This window comes from Exophiala dermatitidis (genome assembly GCF_000230625.1).
Source record: "Exophiala dermatitidis NIH/UT8656 unplaced genomic scaffold supercont1.7, whole genome shotgun sequence".
In the NCBI taxonomy this organism is placed as follows: domain Eukaryota; kingdom Fungi; phylum Ascomycota; class Eurotiomycetes; order Chaetothyriales; family Herpotrichiellaceae; genus Exophiala; species Exophiala dermatitidis.
Window position 1 is genome coordinate 1,347,678 of NW_008751652.1, and position 17,606 is coordinate 1,365,283.

Genomic DNA, 17,606 nt, shown 5'->3' on the forward strand with positions numbered 1-17,606 from the left:
ACAAGATGGACGAAAAGTTTGTGTTTGTGTGACGATTCCTCAGATTGAGTCTCTGTTCCTGGCCATTTATGCCAATCGAAACCAACTATAGGTATACATGCCCTGTAAAGGCAAGTCTGCACCAGAAACGCAAGGACTATCCTGTCCACACGTTCAACCTCTACCTATACAACCTCTTCCGTTGGATGATTAACAAATGAAAATTGTTGCTGTTCAAGCTGACTCGGACTTGCCAATGTCAATGCCAACCCAAATGCTGCCGCCATACAAGAAAAGTTTGTCTCCCACCAAAATAAAACCATCCCAATGAGACTCCGGGCATCATAGAGCACTTTCAGTGCTTCGTTCAAGAGAAATTCAAAAGTCGTTGATATAGAGAGTTCCTTCTCTTCTTCGAAGCAGCGAGCCACTTAAAGACCAGTTGGTCCATATATTTCACCTCGAGAACGCCAATAAACTCAGGAAAAACTGCTTCGCATGCGAGCGTCCTCTTTTCGTACAGGATATCAAGGCACAGTATATTGGATGTAGGATACGCAAGATCGAAAGTGGATTGTTTTGTTTAGCGAGCGTGCGGCGGCCTGGCCCCGGAATGGCGTCTATCGATAAATAGACGATCCCGCTGCAAAGATACTATTAGCAGCGGTGGCCGCCCATTCGTTGTCTTCATATGGCGGTGTTGGCCAGTGGGATGGAGCATATTCTTGCTCAGGGCGCTTCTTGGTGATATTCAACGGTTGCGTTTGACTGACGCTCGCCGGGTTGAATTGAACGCCGTTCCTCTTAGCAGATGGCGAGGGAGTCAGATAAGCACCCTGTAGGGCGGAGGCGCTGGCTATGTGTGGAAGAGACTGGCGATTGTAGTCTTTATGGGCAAGCGCCGTCCGGTATGGTTGCTCCTTGGTTTGGTCGAGACGTTTTGCCACTCGACTCGCGGAGCGCAAGGCTTCATCCAGCAGTTCATCGGCTTCTTCAGGCGTTTCGTATTGATTGACTTGTAAAGGGCGTCGTGACCGCACCGCGGTAGGTGCCACAAGGTGATTGAGAGCCTCGCCAGACCTACTACCTTGAGAGCGAGGAACAGAGTGTGTCCTTTTCAAAGAACCTTGGTTGGACGGCTGCTCTGTAGCCGATCTTCTTTGTGTGGGTTCTCCTTCCTCTTGGTCCAGACTATACCTCACATTCTGCAAGATCTTGTCCAAGTCCGAAAAATCGGTGTTCGTCTCTGGGATGATGCTGTCAACCATGATGGACGACCTGTTCGACCACGGAACATTTGCGGCGTTGGCCTCGACGTCGTCGCCACTGGGAGAAGACAGTCCATGTCGTCCTGAGAACCGCCTGGCCCGTTTACGCAGATGTGAGAAGAAGCTTTCTTTGTGGCCGTTGGGCGGAGACACGAGGCCGCTGTTTGCGTTCAAGGCGCGCTCCGCTTCTTGTCGGTGTACATCAGCATAGTGGTTGCCATGTGAGTTGATAGACAATTGCCGGCCAATCTTTTTCGATTTCTCCTCGGCCGGTTTCGAGTGTTGTTCTGTCTGAGCTGTAAACGCAGAGCTCGCTTGCGCGGTAACGGCATTCGGGAGAGGTGAAATGGGTCGAATGGACGGTAATATTGGCATCGGTGCCACGCCGCTCGAATTGCTTCCATTCGCCCAAGTCGCACGCTTGTTGGCTTGGGGTCGTAACCTGCTGACCAAGCTTTCGGATTCTGTTTGTACATTTTTCGCCTCTGGGTTATGTTGTGGTACGGCCGGGGCACTCTCTCGTGCAATAAGCGACCTCCGGAACCAGGATGGTTTCGAAGTGATAGTCGGTGTCTCGGCCGTTTCCTTGGATCTGAAGCTCAGGTCCGAATGTTTTCGGCCAAGCAGTCGAGATGATGATTTTGGTCGCAAAGGATCAACGGCATCAGCAAAGAATTCGTGCTCCATGGCTTGTTTGGTCGTCGGTCGGTTCTTGGGATCCCACATCAAACACCAAGTGACGAAGTTGCTGAACGCCAAGGGCCACTGAGGAGGTTGTAATATGGTTTCCATGGCATGAGGCGCCATCTGCGAGAGGTCAGTAGGGGGTTCTCTTAATTGCTTGGCCATCTTACCTTTGGGAACGAGAAACCAAGTTTTTGGGCAAGCTTGGTCCCTTCCCTCCATTCGCCCCCGCCGACTCGAGCACCGTTTTTGGTGTACCAGTTGCCTGGACTACCCATAATCTCGCAGACACGCCAAACTTGGTCGACTTCGTTCCCACCTGGGAACAATGGTTTAAGAGTGGCCACCTCGACCGCCATCGCGCCGATAGCCCAGATATCCACGGGAGCAGAGTACTCTCCAGCTCGAAGCAATACTTCAGGCGCTCGATACCATCTCGTCGACACGTAGGTTGTGTATGGCGATTTGGAATGAGTCTCCCTCGCCAAACCAAAATCCGCGATTTTGATACTGTAAGCAGGTGGTGTGGCCGGGGGCGTGACCAAGGAGGAATATCTGCTGAAAGCTGAGTGGGAGTCTTGTGGTGCCGACGTCGAGACGAGGATGTTTTCTGGTTTGATGTCCCGGTGGAAGAAGTGATGGGCATGGATGTGATCGAGCCCCGATAGGATCTGGTAAAGGATGCTCTTGACGCTCTTGGCATCCATACACTTGTGTTCCCGAGATTTCATCAGCTGGTAGAGATTGCCGTCCATGTATTCCATGCAGATATGTAGCTTTTTGCTGAACGGGTCCAAGAAGATATCCAGAGCGCCAACCAAATGAGCGTGTGACGGAAGCGTTCGGAGAAAAATGACCTCGCGTAGTTCCATACAAGGCCGGAAAGAGTCGAACGTCTTCTTCATCGTCTTGATGGCGACCTAAAACCGTCAATATGGAACAGTACTACTATCTCCTCGACCCAACTTACCATAGTGTTCCGCCGAGCAACGCTCGCCCCGTTCGCCCGCACCCGAGCGAGAGCCACACTGCCAAAACTCCCGTCACCGATCTCTCTGATCACTTCAAATCGGTCCTCCAAAGCGACCAGACTCTGCGAGCCAGGTCTTGAGCCTTGACCGGTCACTGCCATCTTGTCGACTCCACGCGTATGCTCACTTCCCAAGCAGCTTGTCGGTTTCGTCTCATCCAGTCCAGACGGTGTCTAGCCCAACACTCTTCAGAATGGACGGCTCTGCGCCCATGTAAAGGGGTTTCCTCGAGACCTCAACACGTCATCGTCCGTGACGTTCACAATTACAGTGCTCGATGTTTGCGAGTCGTAAGAGCACAAGAATGCGGTCTGTTCGTCTGGTGTTGACTTCCGTCGTTTGAGATGTAAAGGTCGATCGTTAACACGCAAGGTATTGAGGGATAGAAATGACAATCCAAGGCAGGCGTAGAGGAAATGATGCTCGAGATTCAGGATCCAAATCGAAATGGCTCAGGACCCAAGAGAGCTAGCTTCTGGAGTTTGCTAACAGGCGGGAGCTGGCCCGCAAGGGGTACTGCGGTGGGAAAGTGGATAGACCAGTCCTCCCCTTTCTTGATTGACAGGGAAGGGCCGCTGGGCTCTAGGATCGAAAGACAGGTGGTGAGCTAGGTGCTGGAGGTGGGAAAGAGTGACAGATGTTTTCGGTCGGGCGTGTTGACGACGTGCTCGGACAATTTGGTGGGTCAGGATCGAGGCAGGAGGCGCGTCTTGTCTTAACGTCGGAAGAGAGCAAGGGGCGGCCGGAGAAGGTGTGTGAACGGCGCCAGGTCGCAGCCTAAGCAAGCCAGGGTGTCAGGGCCCAGTGACCCTAGTATGGTCGATGGTGCAGGTGCCAGGTTGTGCCACCAATTGCTCGGAGACACCCTGATTTCCCAGACGATGAGAAGCACACTTACTATTCCTGACGAGCACTTGTTTAGCTCGCTAGTCTCGCTTTTGGTCGAAGAGTAATGAAAAAACGAAAGTGCCGGGGAATGAAGGGCAGACGTGAGAGACGATCAATCTGGTTTGGGGGGTTCAGCACCATTCCATGGTACTACTACTGCCTACCGACCCAAGACACCCCCTTCCACCACCAGGCACTGGCACAGGAGCAAGTCTTGAACCAGCCAATTCAGCCCTGGGCCTGGGACCCAGGACCTGCCAGTGGGTGACGTTCCGGCTGGGGCGGGCGACGGATTGGAGGATCCAGGAACCCAACTGCAAGGGTGACAAAATTGGAAGCTGCTTGAACTGGAACTGGGACTGGAGCCATTGGAAGCCGGACTGCGATGCCCGGCGCCGCAGGGCAGCCAACCTGGCACCGGCAGCCACTGGCGCTGCTAGCAATGGAACACTAGTAATATCATATCACCGGCAACAAGTGAGATAGATGCCTGCTCCGCAAGCACTATTCCCAGTACTAGTAATAGCAGACTCTTGGGCACATTTCTAAACACTATAGTGTTAACACCAAGCGCTTTCTTGTAGTATTGTGTAGTAATACTACGGGTACCTACCTAGGTAGGTAGGTACGAGGTATTCTGAGGTTGTTTTTGGTCTGGTACATTGCTGATTAGGGCTTCTTCGGCACCGGTAGCTTATCCTGATCATCATTTTGGTAGCTGCTCAACCACTACCATGATGGGATGATATTCAGGAGATTCTTCGCTACCCAAATGCTAACGATACTATTAGGTAGCTGCCCAGCTACGTACTTAGTAGTTCCTATAGCTGTATCCAGCAAGTACCCAAGATACGCCGAACAATTTCAATGATCGGCCCCTGATGCGCCCTTCGTGATATCATATGCATCGTGCCAGTTGGCAGGGATCATTCAGTTCAGATACGTCCTGTACCTGTGCAATTCAACAACTCCAGAGTACAGTACCTGAGTACTAGGAGAGCAGCAGATTGCGGCCTGTCACTGTTCAGCTTTTCTGGATTTCTGCACCCAACCCAGCTGAAACTGCTCTGGGGCAGCAACTGACACAAAAAACTCAGGCGAGGGATGTTAAAAATATGCAGTCAGAACACAGACCTTCTGCCGTAGTCCAATTGTACGGTGCGGTCTGGGACGATGACATTGAAATTTCGGTTGCATCCTCTTCCGCAACGGCATTCTTCGGTAAAGGTGACAGAACGTGACGCTGCAATCTCGTCACGACGTGAAGTGTGGTAGATAATTACACCTCCCATCCACAGAGGCTTTAACCAATGTTGTCATGGCGAGCTGTCATGATACGGCACTGGCACTGGCACGACTGGATCATGACGAGGTGGTAGAACAGCGGTTGCGGGATAGGCTGCTCGCCCGTCCTCACGGCCGCTTTCTACACCGCGTCTCGAGTCTGTGTTTTATTAAGCACTTCGAGACAGCCGGAGTGGCAAGCCTAACTCTGGGGGGCTACCGCAGTTACTCCCACTAATAAGAAAAGTCACTTTTTGAACGAATAATGAAGCTGCAAGCGAACCAGCGAAGTCTTGACTTTGTTGTCGACTTGCCGCGACGGAGCTGAACTTTGGCAAACTGCTTGGTCCTCGAGCAGCTCCTCGTGGTGTTGCTCATCTGCAAGAATGTTACGTTCCTTGTCCATCATTGCTTGTCCAGGCGTGAGGAGTAACAAACCACGCCTGGATTGACCAGGCAACAGTGAGAGTTAGGCGTCTACGGCCAGCAATTTCGTTGCCACGTTGTGGTGTGCGTGGCACGGCGGCAGCCAGTGAATGGGTTTCGAGTTGGCTGGCCCACGTTCATAGGTTCCAAGTTGGAGAGCTAGACAGGATTTCTTGTTCCCGGCACTCCAAGATATTTTGCAGGAGGCCCAAAACAAGGCTAGGGCACAGCTTCAGCTTTCGATCATTCTGGTGCCAGTGGTGGGCTCTTGGGGCCTGCGGCAACCAAGGACATGGGCCGGGGCGCCGCTGGGTTCCGGCCAACGGTGTCAGTCAATTTCCAGTCTATCCTCAATTGGTTTGGGATTCTATGGATGACACCGAGCTAAATGGGGCATGGAAGTCCCTTCGCGTTCCGCCCGAGACTATCGCCAAAGCAATGGGGCTGTGGCCCACGGGCACGATGTGGCACACCTCTTGACCGACCACTTCCTGACCCAAACACCCTTTAGCTTCCGCGACGGCTGCTCCCAACTAAGTGGACCATTCCTCGAGATATTGCTGTGGGTGCAGTGGATGATCGGACCACGGAGACTGCCAGTACCACGCCAGGGGACGCTTCGAACCTTCGAAGTTCTTCATTTCCGACGAAATCGTGGAGGAGACTCATAGTCGGGGCCGGTGAACTTCCAGAAGTGCTAGGCTTCTTCGGATATGTGGCAGTAGAGCCCCTTTTGATTATGTTGGCTTTCAGGAGCCATGTCTTCTGGAAAGGCGATGGGCGAGGGTGCAGGTGAGAATGCTCTAAACTGGCTTGCCTGGCTTCGAGATTTGGGCCATGAATCTGGTCACAAACTGAGGCCGGGACGAGATCGATCTGGTTGAAGCGACCCTCAATCCATGCGATTCCCTTAGGGCCGCCCAGGGACGTACATACAGTATATGGTACTTCACCGTGTGGGCTGCAAGTGCCGACTCATCGCACTGTTTCCAAGCGTGCGCTTCCTTCCTGTCGTCGCGGCACTGTGCAGAGTGAGACGCCCGATGCATACCGGCAGGATGCAACCACAACGTTTATTAGACAAGCGCCATCCCGGGGTCTGTTGTTGTACCACAGAGCGGGAAACACAGCCACAGTACGTGCAGATTCCCGGTGGCAGGCAGCAGTTGTCATCTGGAACCATCTGCATAATAATACAAGTATATCGGGTAGAGCTGCAATCATTAAACTGATGAGGAGGAGGGTGCCTGTCGCTCTAAGCTGCAGTATTCCTGGCACCGCAGGAGTTTGGTGTTTCCGTACCCATGTATAGCCTCAGGTCCCTTGGTAGGTACAGTAGGTACTCAAGGTAGGCGTCGAGTATCTGGCGGAAGTACCTCTGTGCCTGGTAGGAGTGGAAGGTGAGTGGGATACACATACCACTGTACATGCACTGCAGACGGCAGCATGCCAAGAATGTTAAAGCGGCCAGGAGGAAGTTTGTTGAGCGCGTGCGAACATCCACCCGCTGAGACTGCTTTACAGAGATGAGAAAGACAATCCGCACGGTGTAAGGTGAGGAGGCTTCAGGATAATTATCACGACCCGGAGTGCTGCAGGCGGTTGTCATGCTTGATGGATGTACGCTGAGACTGATTTCGGGACTGAGGCAAAGGTCTGAGGACTCTCACTAGGGGTGGTACGCGTGCCCCTCGGTACCTGCTTTGGATTGTATGTGTAGGTGCACTGGAGCATAACGCGACCCACGCGTTGTTGAGAATTCAAAAAAACGCTATTCTCACTGAAGCCAGGGCGCTGAACTTGGATCGGCAAAGCTGTGAAGCTGGAGGGGGCTCAATCTGGTGATACTGTCAGGGATTGAGGCTGTCTTAAGTGAATCAGGTAGTTGGCGAGCAAGAGCAGAGCAGCCTATACAACGACCGACGCTGACATTGAGACGGAGGAATATCTGCAGTTATTCACAGTGGGCCATAAAAGGTCAAATACTAAAGTGACACGCGCTGCACTGGGTGCTCTCCGTTGTCTTCAAGTTCGCTGTCTTTGAACGGTGGCAGTGATTGACCTCAAACTCACATCAGCACCGTACCTCTCTACCTGCCTAAGGAACGACTGCCTTCAATCTACGGCATAATTACCTTACTTCACTTTCAAATTCAGCTGTCCTCCAGCTCTTTTTCCTGAACTGCCATCATGTCTCGGAAGGAATCACAAAAACCCTTCTGGCAGAGAAAGCAAGAATCGTAAGCTTCTTTCATTCTCTCATTATTCCCTAACCCCGGATATTCTCTGTCTTCTTCTCTACCTCACTCAACTCTCTTCTCCCTGTTCCTATCCTATCTTCCTTGCCACCACTCTCTTGTCGCCGTGGTTTGCAAGTCTACTCCACTCTCTTCCGTGGTCAACTCCTCCTGATCACAATCAATCATGGCCTCTTCCGCGTCAACCAAGGCTTCCGCGACTAATCGAGATGATAGGTACGCCAACGTCGACGTCGGTCAGAAGTAAGTGGTATCAACCCCTGTGACGAATGAACTCTGACTCGTGTCAAAGAATCAGATGTGGTGTCTGCAACGCAAACTGCGTCCCTTCACGGTTCTCGCAGAACCAGATGCGCAAGTACCAAGAAGCTATTCAACGACAACGACTTGGCGGTCCTAAGGCCGCACCTCCATCATGCACCAGATGCACTCCTGGCAACGTTCAGGAATTGACATGCACTGGCTGCAGAATCGTCAAGACCCTCGACCACTTTGCCAAAGCCCAGCGACGGAAGCCTGATGATGCGGTACGCAGGATCATGAACCCTATTGCGATTCTATGCCCTCCTCTAACGTAACCCAGAAATGCATACCCTGTCAACAAGAGATCTCCGACCGAGTCCCCGATTTCCCTACTGCACTTGAAGAGGAACAAATCAGGCAAGATTACTTGAATGGTCGGTCGGACGCTTTTGGAACAATGTCCACCATGGGTTCCGCTCTGCCAAGTGTCAGCGGAGGTGTCCCAATAGCAGCATACGATTTTGAAGACCCTGTCGCGGCCGCCGGTCAGGTTATCCTTGGCAATGATGAGAACGAAGCTTGGGAAGGGAGCTCGATGGCGGGAAAGTCTTCTGTTCATAACGGCACTACTGGTTTTGAACATCCTCCAACGACCCCCGTCACAGCTTCCCGTGCTGCCTCTGTCCTGTCAAGCGGCAACACCCGGGGATTCGCGAAGCAAAACGCAGTGAAGTCGACCGTGCAGGACCGCGTCCATACTCGTGTGCAGCGTGAGATAGCACAGGAGTACCAAGCTGGCCCACGAGAGGACGAGTCGGATCTGGAGGAGGACTTCGAGCTGTAGGGGACGCATCCTGATGACCAGGGCTGGGTCTGCACCACGGCGCCGACCCTACACTGGCAGAGAGATGTACTCGGCTGGAAAGTCCACAAGGTTGTAGGAGTACTCGCCCTGCATTTCAAGAGATCACAATAGACCTTGGTTCAGAGGTCAATAACACCTGCCCAAATCAGCTCGGGGTTTCTCGAATCAACAATACAGGATGACAATCAGCCAGGAGTCTCGTCACGTTGCAAATTCCCTCTGCTATGTAAACTCACAGCGGGGCCAGTTCGGTTGTTAGAGCTTTCCAACAGCAGCTACGCAGAGAGCTCGAATCTTCCGTGAGTTCAGCTCCTGGGATAGATAGAATCATAGTCCAAGATCCAATTCGTGCTTCCAAAGACGGCATGGCAGACTAATACGAGGCAAGAGAGCCAACTGGGCTGAGGCCGTTTGGGTTTGAGATGGCACCGGACTTCGATACGTGAAATCAAAAGACCCTGAGCTTGTCTACCTACCTATGTAGCTCGAATATTGCGAGACCAGCCGCGAGAGCATTTGTGAAAGTTCATAGATCCCCACACCAGGTGTTTTGCAGTTTCCATCCCTTTGTTGGGCTGCCCGGGTGTAATAGAGTTACAGTATATCGTACATCAAGCAACTGACAAGGCATATCTGCTCCGGGCCAAAACGGAATTGAAGCTGGAATCATTTAAGGTTTCTCGGCGTGTAGGTGATGAAGGGGCAGTATACGACAAACACGAGCGTGAGCGAACTGGTCCGATGCATGACGTTCGAGTACGTGCAAAGGGGAGGATCAGTGTAGAAGAGAGGGTGGATGATAGTGGAAGAACCACTGCAGATATTTCGATCATTATCGCCCTGCTTTCTTCGTTTGTACTGTACAAATGTTCAAGTTATGAGTTTTCGAGTTGTCCCTATCATTCCATCCATCACAAATCCCGTCTCTTTGCCAAAGGTATAGGTGTCTCGAGATTGGGCCAAGGTACAAGGCGATCGTAGGGCGGGATCGGCAACCAGAAGGCAACCTGAACGCTTCAAGGGATGAACCCTTGGCAAAGGGAAACGAAAGGCAACGTTGGTCGCATCGAAATCTTGACTCTAACGCATCCAAAGGCAAACGTGGCGGGAGTAGATAGTTGAACTATGTATAGCATGAGGGGTTCGGCGAGCTCTGTACCGGTTCGATGGAGAGAAGTGTGTGTACTGCCAGTGGGGGTCGTGTTCACCGGTTAGGCCCCGGAGTCAACAGGCTTCGAGCGCAGCCCAGTTTGTTTCGTATCATGAGAGTAGTGCAGATGGTTTACCTACTACCTAGGTAGTAAGTGTTGCGTGTTGGTGTTGGTGTTGGTGTTGCGGCTGCGGCTGCGGCTGCGCACGGGGAATACTGTAAAAGGCGGCCGATGACCCGATGATGCAATGCCACCGACGTCGTCCAACTCCTACTGCTGTGGGTACTGGCACTGGCACTGGCACTGGGCATTGTGATGCTCGCTTCGCCCTCTTGCAGCGCCCTCCTATCACCGTCAATCATTCACTTCTGTTTATACTACTAAAAGTACTGGGAATTGCCGGTCGAGGGCACTGCATGCCATGCTGGCAGCCTTGAGCCAGCGTCCTCTTCGCGACTTCACGTTCATCTTGGTACCATGAAGACTCTCCTCGTACGCCGAACTACTGTTCATCCTTCACAAGTTGAACATTTTCCTCGAACCCAACGTACTCCTCCTATTCCAAATCGCCTGAAAAAACAAGCGTCTGCGTAGCCGCGCAATTCGTGACTATATTGCGCCTGCGATTTGTCGTGGCCAACATCGACTCTACACATCCATTACCAATTATCCCGGTCTAACTCCTCGTACGACCTCGAAGCATTACACCGCACACGTTCTACAACCGACTGCCTTTTTGTCAAATCGGCGTTGCCTTGCGTGGATCTTGAAGCAGGCTGCTTCAAATTGTTGATCCACGAAACCGGCTTTGCGATTGAGGCGATCCACGCACTCAGGCTGTCACGACCATATACCTACATCGTCGTCCCCGGCTGCGTTCGCAACAGACTCCAACCCGCGCATGATCCAGATTTGCCGAGAGTTACTTGAATGATTTGACGACAACATTGGTCCGGCGGGACTGCGGCGCCCTTGTACAATGGCTTCTCACCACGACAGCGTCCCGCCTGAGTTCAGTGCTACAAGCTCCAGCGATAACGCCGAGTCGCGGCGACAGAATCCGAGCTCTACCAATATCTTGCATACCGAGGGCAGCCCGCAGAGACCACGGGATACGTCGACCGCTGCACGGGGTTCAGTGGATTACGACACCACAAGATATCATCAAGCACACCAGCCTATAAATGATGCGGTCACTTCTGCATTCAACAGCAGTGATGCGAGCTCGACAGCAGGCCTCTCGCCAGACCTACTGCAGCAGATCACCGCGCAGATCACAGCCAACGTCCTGCAACACCTAAAAGCCAGCAACTTGTCTCCACCAAGTCAGCAACAGCACACTTCTGGACCACATATGGATGCAAACTCGTCAGCGGCAGGCTCCCCTCCTCCAGACCGGACCACGGTGTATACACCTCCATCACCCTATCGCGCATCGGAAGACGGTGGCGTGGCTCAACCATCGCCCCAGTTCCCTCCGCCTTCGAATCAGTCTTCTTTTCGAGCCACTTCACCTCCTTTTGACAAACGAGGCGTGTCGCCTTTGAGCCACAGCAGCCGTCTATCGGAGAGTGAGGCGACCCAAGACCGTACAAGCAGACCCAAGGGTCCGAAGAGGATATCTACCGGAGCTGAAGTGACCACTCTGGAACGTGTATGGGGAACTCTGTTTGACGAGGAGGGCAGAGCTACTGAGAGGCTTGGGCAGTTTCTACGCGGGGTTGCCACGCATTTGATTGAGGACTACGAGCCGAGGAACAGCTTAGTCGTCACCCCACCCAAATTACAGAGGTACTATGAGGAGACGAAGGTGACAAATGAGCTTTATCCCTGGAAGATCGTTTTCGATGATCGCACCTCGTCGATCTCACGGATGTACCGCGAAATTGGCGCCCAACATCATCTCGTCCAAGAGAAATTGTCTGAGAGACCTGACATTCCTGGCTTGACACCCCAAGGGTTCGAAACCTGGGCGACGTTGCTCCTTAAGGCACATCCTGATCAAGAGTTTGAGCGATTGGCTAAGACGGCATTGAATATGCCCATCAGCAACCCCGAGAATAGGAGAGAACGTTTTCCAAAGGAGCTTTCACGGAGACTTTTCCCTGGCCATCCCGACCAAGAGATAGCCGGCAGACTGCAGAGGGCTATGTCAACTCATTGCAACGTCAGTTTGCCACCACAGCAGAGCGGCACAACAGAAGACAGTCATCGAGCTCCATACCCGAATCAGCCCTCGGAGGCGGATACATCTCAGAAAGGGAGTCAGCGGCCACCGCGAGAGGAGAAAGCTCCCACAACTAATGCTGCTCAGACCAGCCCGGCTTTGTCACAAGAAGCTCCAGAACGCCAGCGGCAGCCTCAAGCAGACCCGCAAGTTAATGGTGCCAGCGCCACAACCGAAGGGGAGTCAGCAGATCGTGCCGTTCCCCTGCAAATTGAGCGAGAACGCAAACCTTATTCGGCGGCTCCCGGAGGTGGCAAGACTTATGATAATTTCGACAAACCTCCTGGCAGCGAAAGCAAGCCAGCTTATACCCCAGGTCCACCTCAACAAGAGGTCAAGCCCGCTCGTTCGAACTCCGTTCATGGGGGCAGCAGATCCGGTGACAACTCGAAGCACACCCCAGCACCTATTGCAATCCACCAGAGACCACCTCCACCACCGTTGGAGGTTCCCGAGATGCGCCGGCATCGGTCGAACAGCTCCTACCATAGGGATCAGCCACGCGCAGGGCGTCACCGATCTCCGTCAATGGCCAAGGAAACCGGGAGTTCTTCATTTATGCGCAGGTCAGATGCAGATATCGCGTATGGCTCTCCCTCACACCCATCCTACTTTGGCACCGACCCTTATGACGACGCCAGAAGATATCGAGAGTACGAAGCTCACCGGGAACGCCTCGCCAACGATCGCTATGACGCGGCAAGGATGGCTGCATACGATCCGCGGGAACGTGAGCGGGACCGCGAAGGACGGCCCCGTATGGGGTCTGTCTCAGCGTTCGACGGGCCTCAGAGTGCCCGCGGTGCTCCTCCGCCCTATTCGACTTCTGCCGTCTCCGCCGACGAGGACTACTACCGCGATCGTGGCCCTCCTTCATCGACATCATACAATACGCCAAGCTCAATTAGCACTGGGTTCCAACCTCCCCCTTCTGTGCCGAGGGATTCCGTTTACGGATCCTACCCGGCTCCCTCAAATTACCCACCTAGCAGCTACCGAGATATGCGTTGAAAAATGAAGATGACTTTTCAATGATGCCAATTGGTATCAACAGCCGATGTACAATAAGCAGGACGCGGTGACTTTGAGAACCGCCGGTGCTTTCTTGGAATCGACCGCCGCGTCCTTTTCATGTGCTATCATGATGTTTTGACTTGAGACCCGTTTCCGAGTTCGAAATGAATGAGCGTTCACTAGTTTGACTTTTTTGGATACTCCATCTTGCGTGCGATTATTGTCGACTGTCCAGGAACAACAACAGGAAGAGAGGTTGGTTGTTCCAGTTTGTTATGATACTGTTAGGTAGATATCTCGGAAGGAGCATTATATGAGCGCAATTCGAAAGGCTGGGCCTTGCGTTGATCAGACACATGAGACTTGGACTCCTCTTACTGGTATTACCGGGAAAAGTGGTATCAAAATCGCGTTAACTATGACGAACTGGGAGACGTCTAGGTTGCTTCATGGTGTCTCTGCCCTTTTTGAATTTCTCGCTCACCGTTTTGCAGCGTGTATAATCTTTGTAAAGCGAGCCGTGGCAGGGTGGGTGATGCGCGCGGTGGGCAAGCTACGAGGCTGCAGTAGTCAACAGCGTCGCGAGGGTGGCGTATCGCTACCTACCTACGCGACACGCCCAGTAAACTGCACTCAGCAATCTGAATCCTGACACATCTTGTGAACTCCCCCAAAGCCAAACTGCTCATGGAGCAGGATGAAGCGAAACAATGATTACCTCGTCTCGGTGTAAGGGTGCAGACCCTGTCCGGAACTTGAAGCACTGACGTGCAGTGGAAATAGAACAGAAAACAAGCAACGCCATCCGACGATCCCGCATTTATTGTTTTTATACATTCCACCCGCGCCGGACATGACCTCGACCCAAGCAACACTTTCTCTGCCTCCATCATTACACCTTCGTCAACGCGATCGCATGGATAGACGCATCCTTTACATCGGGTCACGATGTCCTCGGCGCTGATCCCTTCCCGTCAATACAGTTCACAAAACCCTCTGAAGCACAGGCCTGCCTCGACCAGGACATGGTCATATTGTTAACCACACCCCTTGCGACTATCCAGCCGATTCAGCTCTGCCAACTCTGGCCACAAACGCCGAGATGCCGACCCAGCGTCCCTGAAATTTGTGAGAATGGGCTACGACCATGCCGAACAGAAAGAGTTGGAACCCCCAGGAGCCGCCTCGAGCGAAAGCAACAGCAACAGCGATAATGGCAAACAAAAGCAGTGGGACGCAGAGGAGAGTAGAGACTTGTCTGCTCCATTGGCCGACTCTGAGGGGAACCAAGAAGAGGCAACCCAGAGTCGACAGCATGTACATCATCTTGGAAGGCTCAGATTCAGATCCGCCGAAGACGATCTTCCGACCGACTGGTGGTTTGCGTCCACGGCGATCCCTCTCATTGCTGCCACATTCGCCCCCATGGCCAATTTGGTATCCATCGCCGCCCTTGTCGTGTCCTGGAGGAACAACGTCGTCAATGACGACCCGGCACTCTATCAAGCCACCTCGGTGGGTTATCCAGACCCCCGCTGGTGCATCGACCTCAACATTGCATCGTTGGTATGCGGCTTTGTTGGGAACCTGTTCCTCTTGTTCAACTTCACCCGACGGCTTCGGTATATCGTGGCACTGCCGATGACCATCATCCTCTTCTACCTCGCCTCGGGCATCCTGATCGGTCTTACCATCTCGATGCACATCTACTGCCCTCCGGGCAAGGGCCAGGTCTATTCTCAGGGATACTGGAATGCCGTGCTTGCAGCCTGCCTTTACATGTTCAATTCAATGATCCTAATGGTCAATATGTGGGGTTACTTTCTCGGTCATTATCCCCAGCATTTTACTCTCACTGACGAACAACGCAACCTCATCCTGCAAACCATGATGTTCTTCCTATGGCTAGGTGGAGGCGCCGGCGTCTTCTCCCGGATCGAGGGATGGACATACCCTGATGCCGTGTACTTTTGTGATGTGACAATCCTGACAGTGGGCTTTGGGGACTTCTACCCAGATGACGATCTTGGCCGAGGTTTGGTTTTTCCTTATTCCGTGGGCGGCACCATTATTCTAGGTTTGATGGTTAGTTCCATCCACAAATTTGCAGGGGAGCTCAGCAGTGTCAATGTCGTGCGGAAACACGTCCAGCATAAGCGGGCCAGTACGCTGTCGCGCGTTGTCACAGTCGAGGACGCCGAGGACAGCAGGCGAGCTGAGCTGGAAAAGCAGGTGCGGAATGAAGAGTCGCTCGGGCACAAGCCGCCAATCTCTTCTCCGTTGCCCAATCCCAAGATTCAGCAAGACTTAGATGCCGCGGCGCAGTCGGAAAGGAATGCTGATCCTGAGCCTGCGCCTGAGCCGCAACAGCCGTTTGAAGGTCCTGCCGCTGGCCGGCAGGTTGAGTTCGAAGATACTGAGACAGAGGAGCTAAAACGGTCGAATGATGAAGAAGATGAAGGTCCTGATCCCAGGCATTTTCTGGCTTCGCCGCACCACAGGAGTTCGCTGCACGCGACTTTCAAATCTTTTATAACGCCTGTTTCACATCTTAGACTCGGGAGGTCTAGGTCCCAGAAAGCCATCGTCATGCGCGAAGAGAAAGACCGATTCGACGCCATGCGTGCTATTCAAGTCAACGCCCGAAAATTCAAGAAGTGGATGGCGTTGTGTGTTTCAGCCCTGGCTTTTGGCTTTCTTTGGTGCATGGGAGCTATCGTCTTCTGGCAGGCCGAGAAGCCCACCCAGGGGATGAACTATTTTGAAGCCTTGTATTTCTGCTACGTCAGTTTGCTGACCATTGGTTATGGGGATATGAGCCCCAGAAGCAACGCTGGCAAGCCTTTCTTCGTGGTGTGGTCTTTGATCGCCGTGCCTACCATGACGGTTTTGATCTCTGACATGGGGGATACAGTCATTTCGAGCTTCAAGCGCGGCACTTTTAAACTCGGTGACCTGACGGTTCTTCCCAAAGCCGGACTATGGCACGATATCCTCCGGTCAAACCCGTGGCTATGGAATTTGATCAACAAGAGGGCCGAGAAAAGGCGACTCAAGGCCGGATTCCCTGTTGGTCCGGCGGAGGAGGAAAGCCCGCCACCGTTGAGTCTGGAACAACTGGCCAATGAAGATATTAGCGAAGCGCACTTGGCCCAGCGTCTCGCTTGGGCGATCCGCAAGACCGCACAAGACGCCCGACATGCCCCCAACAAGTGTTACTCGTTCGAGGAGTGGTGCGAGTTCACGAGACTCATCCGCTTTACCAAGGAAGGGCTTGCACAACTCGAGTATGACGAAGAGACGGACGGCGTTGTCGAGTGGGACTGGCTGGAGGACAATAGTCCCATGCTCAGCTCTCAAGGCGAGCCCGAGTGGATTTTAGATCGGCTGTGCGAGAGTCTGCTACGGCTGATCAAGAAGAACATGCTCGGCGGGAACAGTACCGCGAACTCAATACTCGGCATGGCCAGCAATAACGATCTTTCCGCGCCTTGGGACGCTTCTGGACGAGGCGCGGGGGCCCCAGCCACACCGACAACAAGAGAAGAAACCTCTAAAGCGGACGACGACCCACGTGCGGATACCGCGAATTGGAGCAGGAGGGGCGGCTCGCCTCGTGCATCTATAGAAGGAGGAGATCTCCAGCTCCAACGAAGATCGTCAGGTGCCGACGCTGTCCTGACGTTTTTCACGGGTGAGAGAAGCGGCGCGCATGCCTACGCGGCCGATGCGCCGCACTGGAACAAAAAGGCTCTCGAGCGCCGTCTCGCGAAGAGGAAACCGAAAACAGGCCCTGTGGGAGGCGGTCGGGGTGGCGGTGGAGTTCAAACTCGGAAGAAGAGGCAACCTACGAGTTATGGCGATGCATAAAGTGCCGGGAACGCTCTCTCTCCGCGTACCCAATGAGTGACTTGACCGAGTCGGTGGGGATACTGCCACCACCAAGACCGTGATCACGGTATCTCCGCCGTGTTCACATCTGCGGCAGAGAGATTGTATGATTGATGTACCCGACTGTGGTTACAGTATGATATGACACCCGGGCACGACTTTGATTATAATACCAAGGTTTTCTTGCCGCGGATCTGGTGCACAGGACAGGGAAGCGTCAAGGATAAACGAATTGAACAGTATTTATATCGTCATTCTTTGTTACCCTTGTATTTGAACTCAATCGCGTCTGGAGGACCGCACTGTCTCCCCAACACCGCCGATAAGGACAGAGGCTGGGAGCAACCGGTTGACGGACGACGAAGCTTTGCCCTCTCATCCCCTCCAAGGCCGTCGT

At 53.2% G+C, this 17,606-nt stretch overlaps 6 protein-coding genes across 7 annotated transcripts; 4 read left to right on the forward strand and 2 right to left on the reverse strand.

The window, feature by feature from the left end:
* Positions 1–6: 6 nt before the first annotated feature.
* On the reverse strand, positions 7–4,284 carry HMPREF1120_08313 (male germ cell-associated kinase). The gene is made up of 4 exons (XM_009162560.1): positions 3,861–4,284; positions 2,902–3,739; positions 2,102–2,851; positions 7–2,054 (listed from the first exon to the last, which is right to left on the reverse strand). The coding sequence occupies exons 2-4, from the start codon at positions 3,061–3,063 to the stop codon at positions 600–602; spliced, it is 2,367 nt and encodes a 788-aa protein (XP_009160808.1). The 5' UTR covers positions 3,064–3,739; positions 3,861–4,284; the 3' UTR covers positions 7–599.
* On the forward strand, positions 3,791–4,388 carry HMPREF1120_08314 (uncharacterized protein). Its single transcript, XM_009162561.1, has one exon. It carries the CDS (start codon positions 3,995–3,997, stop codon positions 4,334–4,336), a length of 342 nt encoding a protein of 113 aa, XP_009160809.1. The 5' UTR covers positions 3,791–3,994; the 3' UTR covers positions 4,337–4,388.
* A 99-nt stretch (positions 4,389–4,487) lies between these two features.
* HMPREF1120_08315 lies at positions 4,488–7,261 on the reverse strand. 2 transcript variants are annotated; one of them, XM_009162563.1, is made up of 2 exons: positions 6,497–7,261; positions 4,488–6,436 (listed from the first exon to the last, which is right to left on the reverse strand). In XM_009162563.1, the coding sequence occupies exon 1, from the start codon at positions 7,167–7,169 to the stop codon at positions 6,816–6,818; it is 354 nt and encodes a 117-aa protein (XP_009160811.1). In that variant the 5' UTR covers positions 7,170–7,261; the 3' UTR covers positions 4,488–6,436; positions 6,497–6,815. The 2 variants fall into 2 exon arrangements, with proteins under 2 accessions (XP_009160811.1, XP_009160810.1); XM_009162562.1 differs by having other exon boundaries at positions 4,488–7,261.
* Positions 6,989–9,466, forward strand: HMPREF1120_08316 (uncharacterized protein). The gene is made up of 4 exons (XM_009162564.1): positions 6,989–7,800; positions 8,035–8,061; positions 8,111–8,345; positions 8,402–9,466. Exons 1-4 carry the CDS (start codon positions 7,751–7,753, stop codon positions 8,903–8,905), a joined length of 816 nt encoding a protein of 271 aa, XP_009160812.1. The 5' UTR covers positions 6,989–7,750; the 3' UTR covers positions 8,906–9,466.
* A 1,590-nt stretch (positions 9,467–11,056) lies between these two features.
* HMPREF1120_08317 (uncharacterized protein) lies at positions 11,057–13,315 on the forward strand (the record flags this gene model as incomplete). Its single annotated transcript, XM_009162565.1, has 1 exon — positions 11,057–13,315. One exon carries the CDS (start codon positions 11,057–11,059, stop codon positions 13,313–13,315), a length of 2,259 nt encoding a protein of 752 aa, XP_009160813.1.
* A 1,137-nt stretch (positions 13,316–14,452) lies between these two features.
* On the forward strand, positions 14,453–17,188 carry HMPREF1120_08318 (potassium channel, subfamily K; the record flags this gene model as incomplete). The annotated part of the gene is made up of 1 exon (XM_009162566.1): positions 14,453–17,188. The coding sequence occupies one exon, from the start codon at positions 14,453–14,455 to the stop codon at positions 17,186–17,188; it is 2,736 nt and encodes a 911-aa protein (XP_009160814.1).
* Between the last annotated feature and the right edge of the window lie 418 nt (positions 17,189–17,606).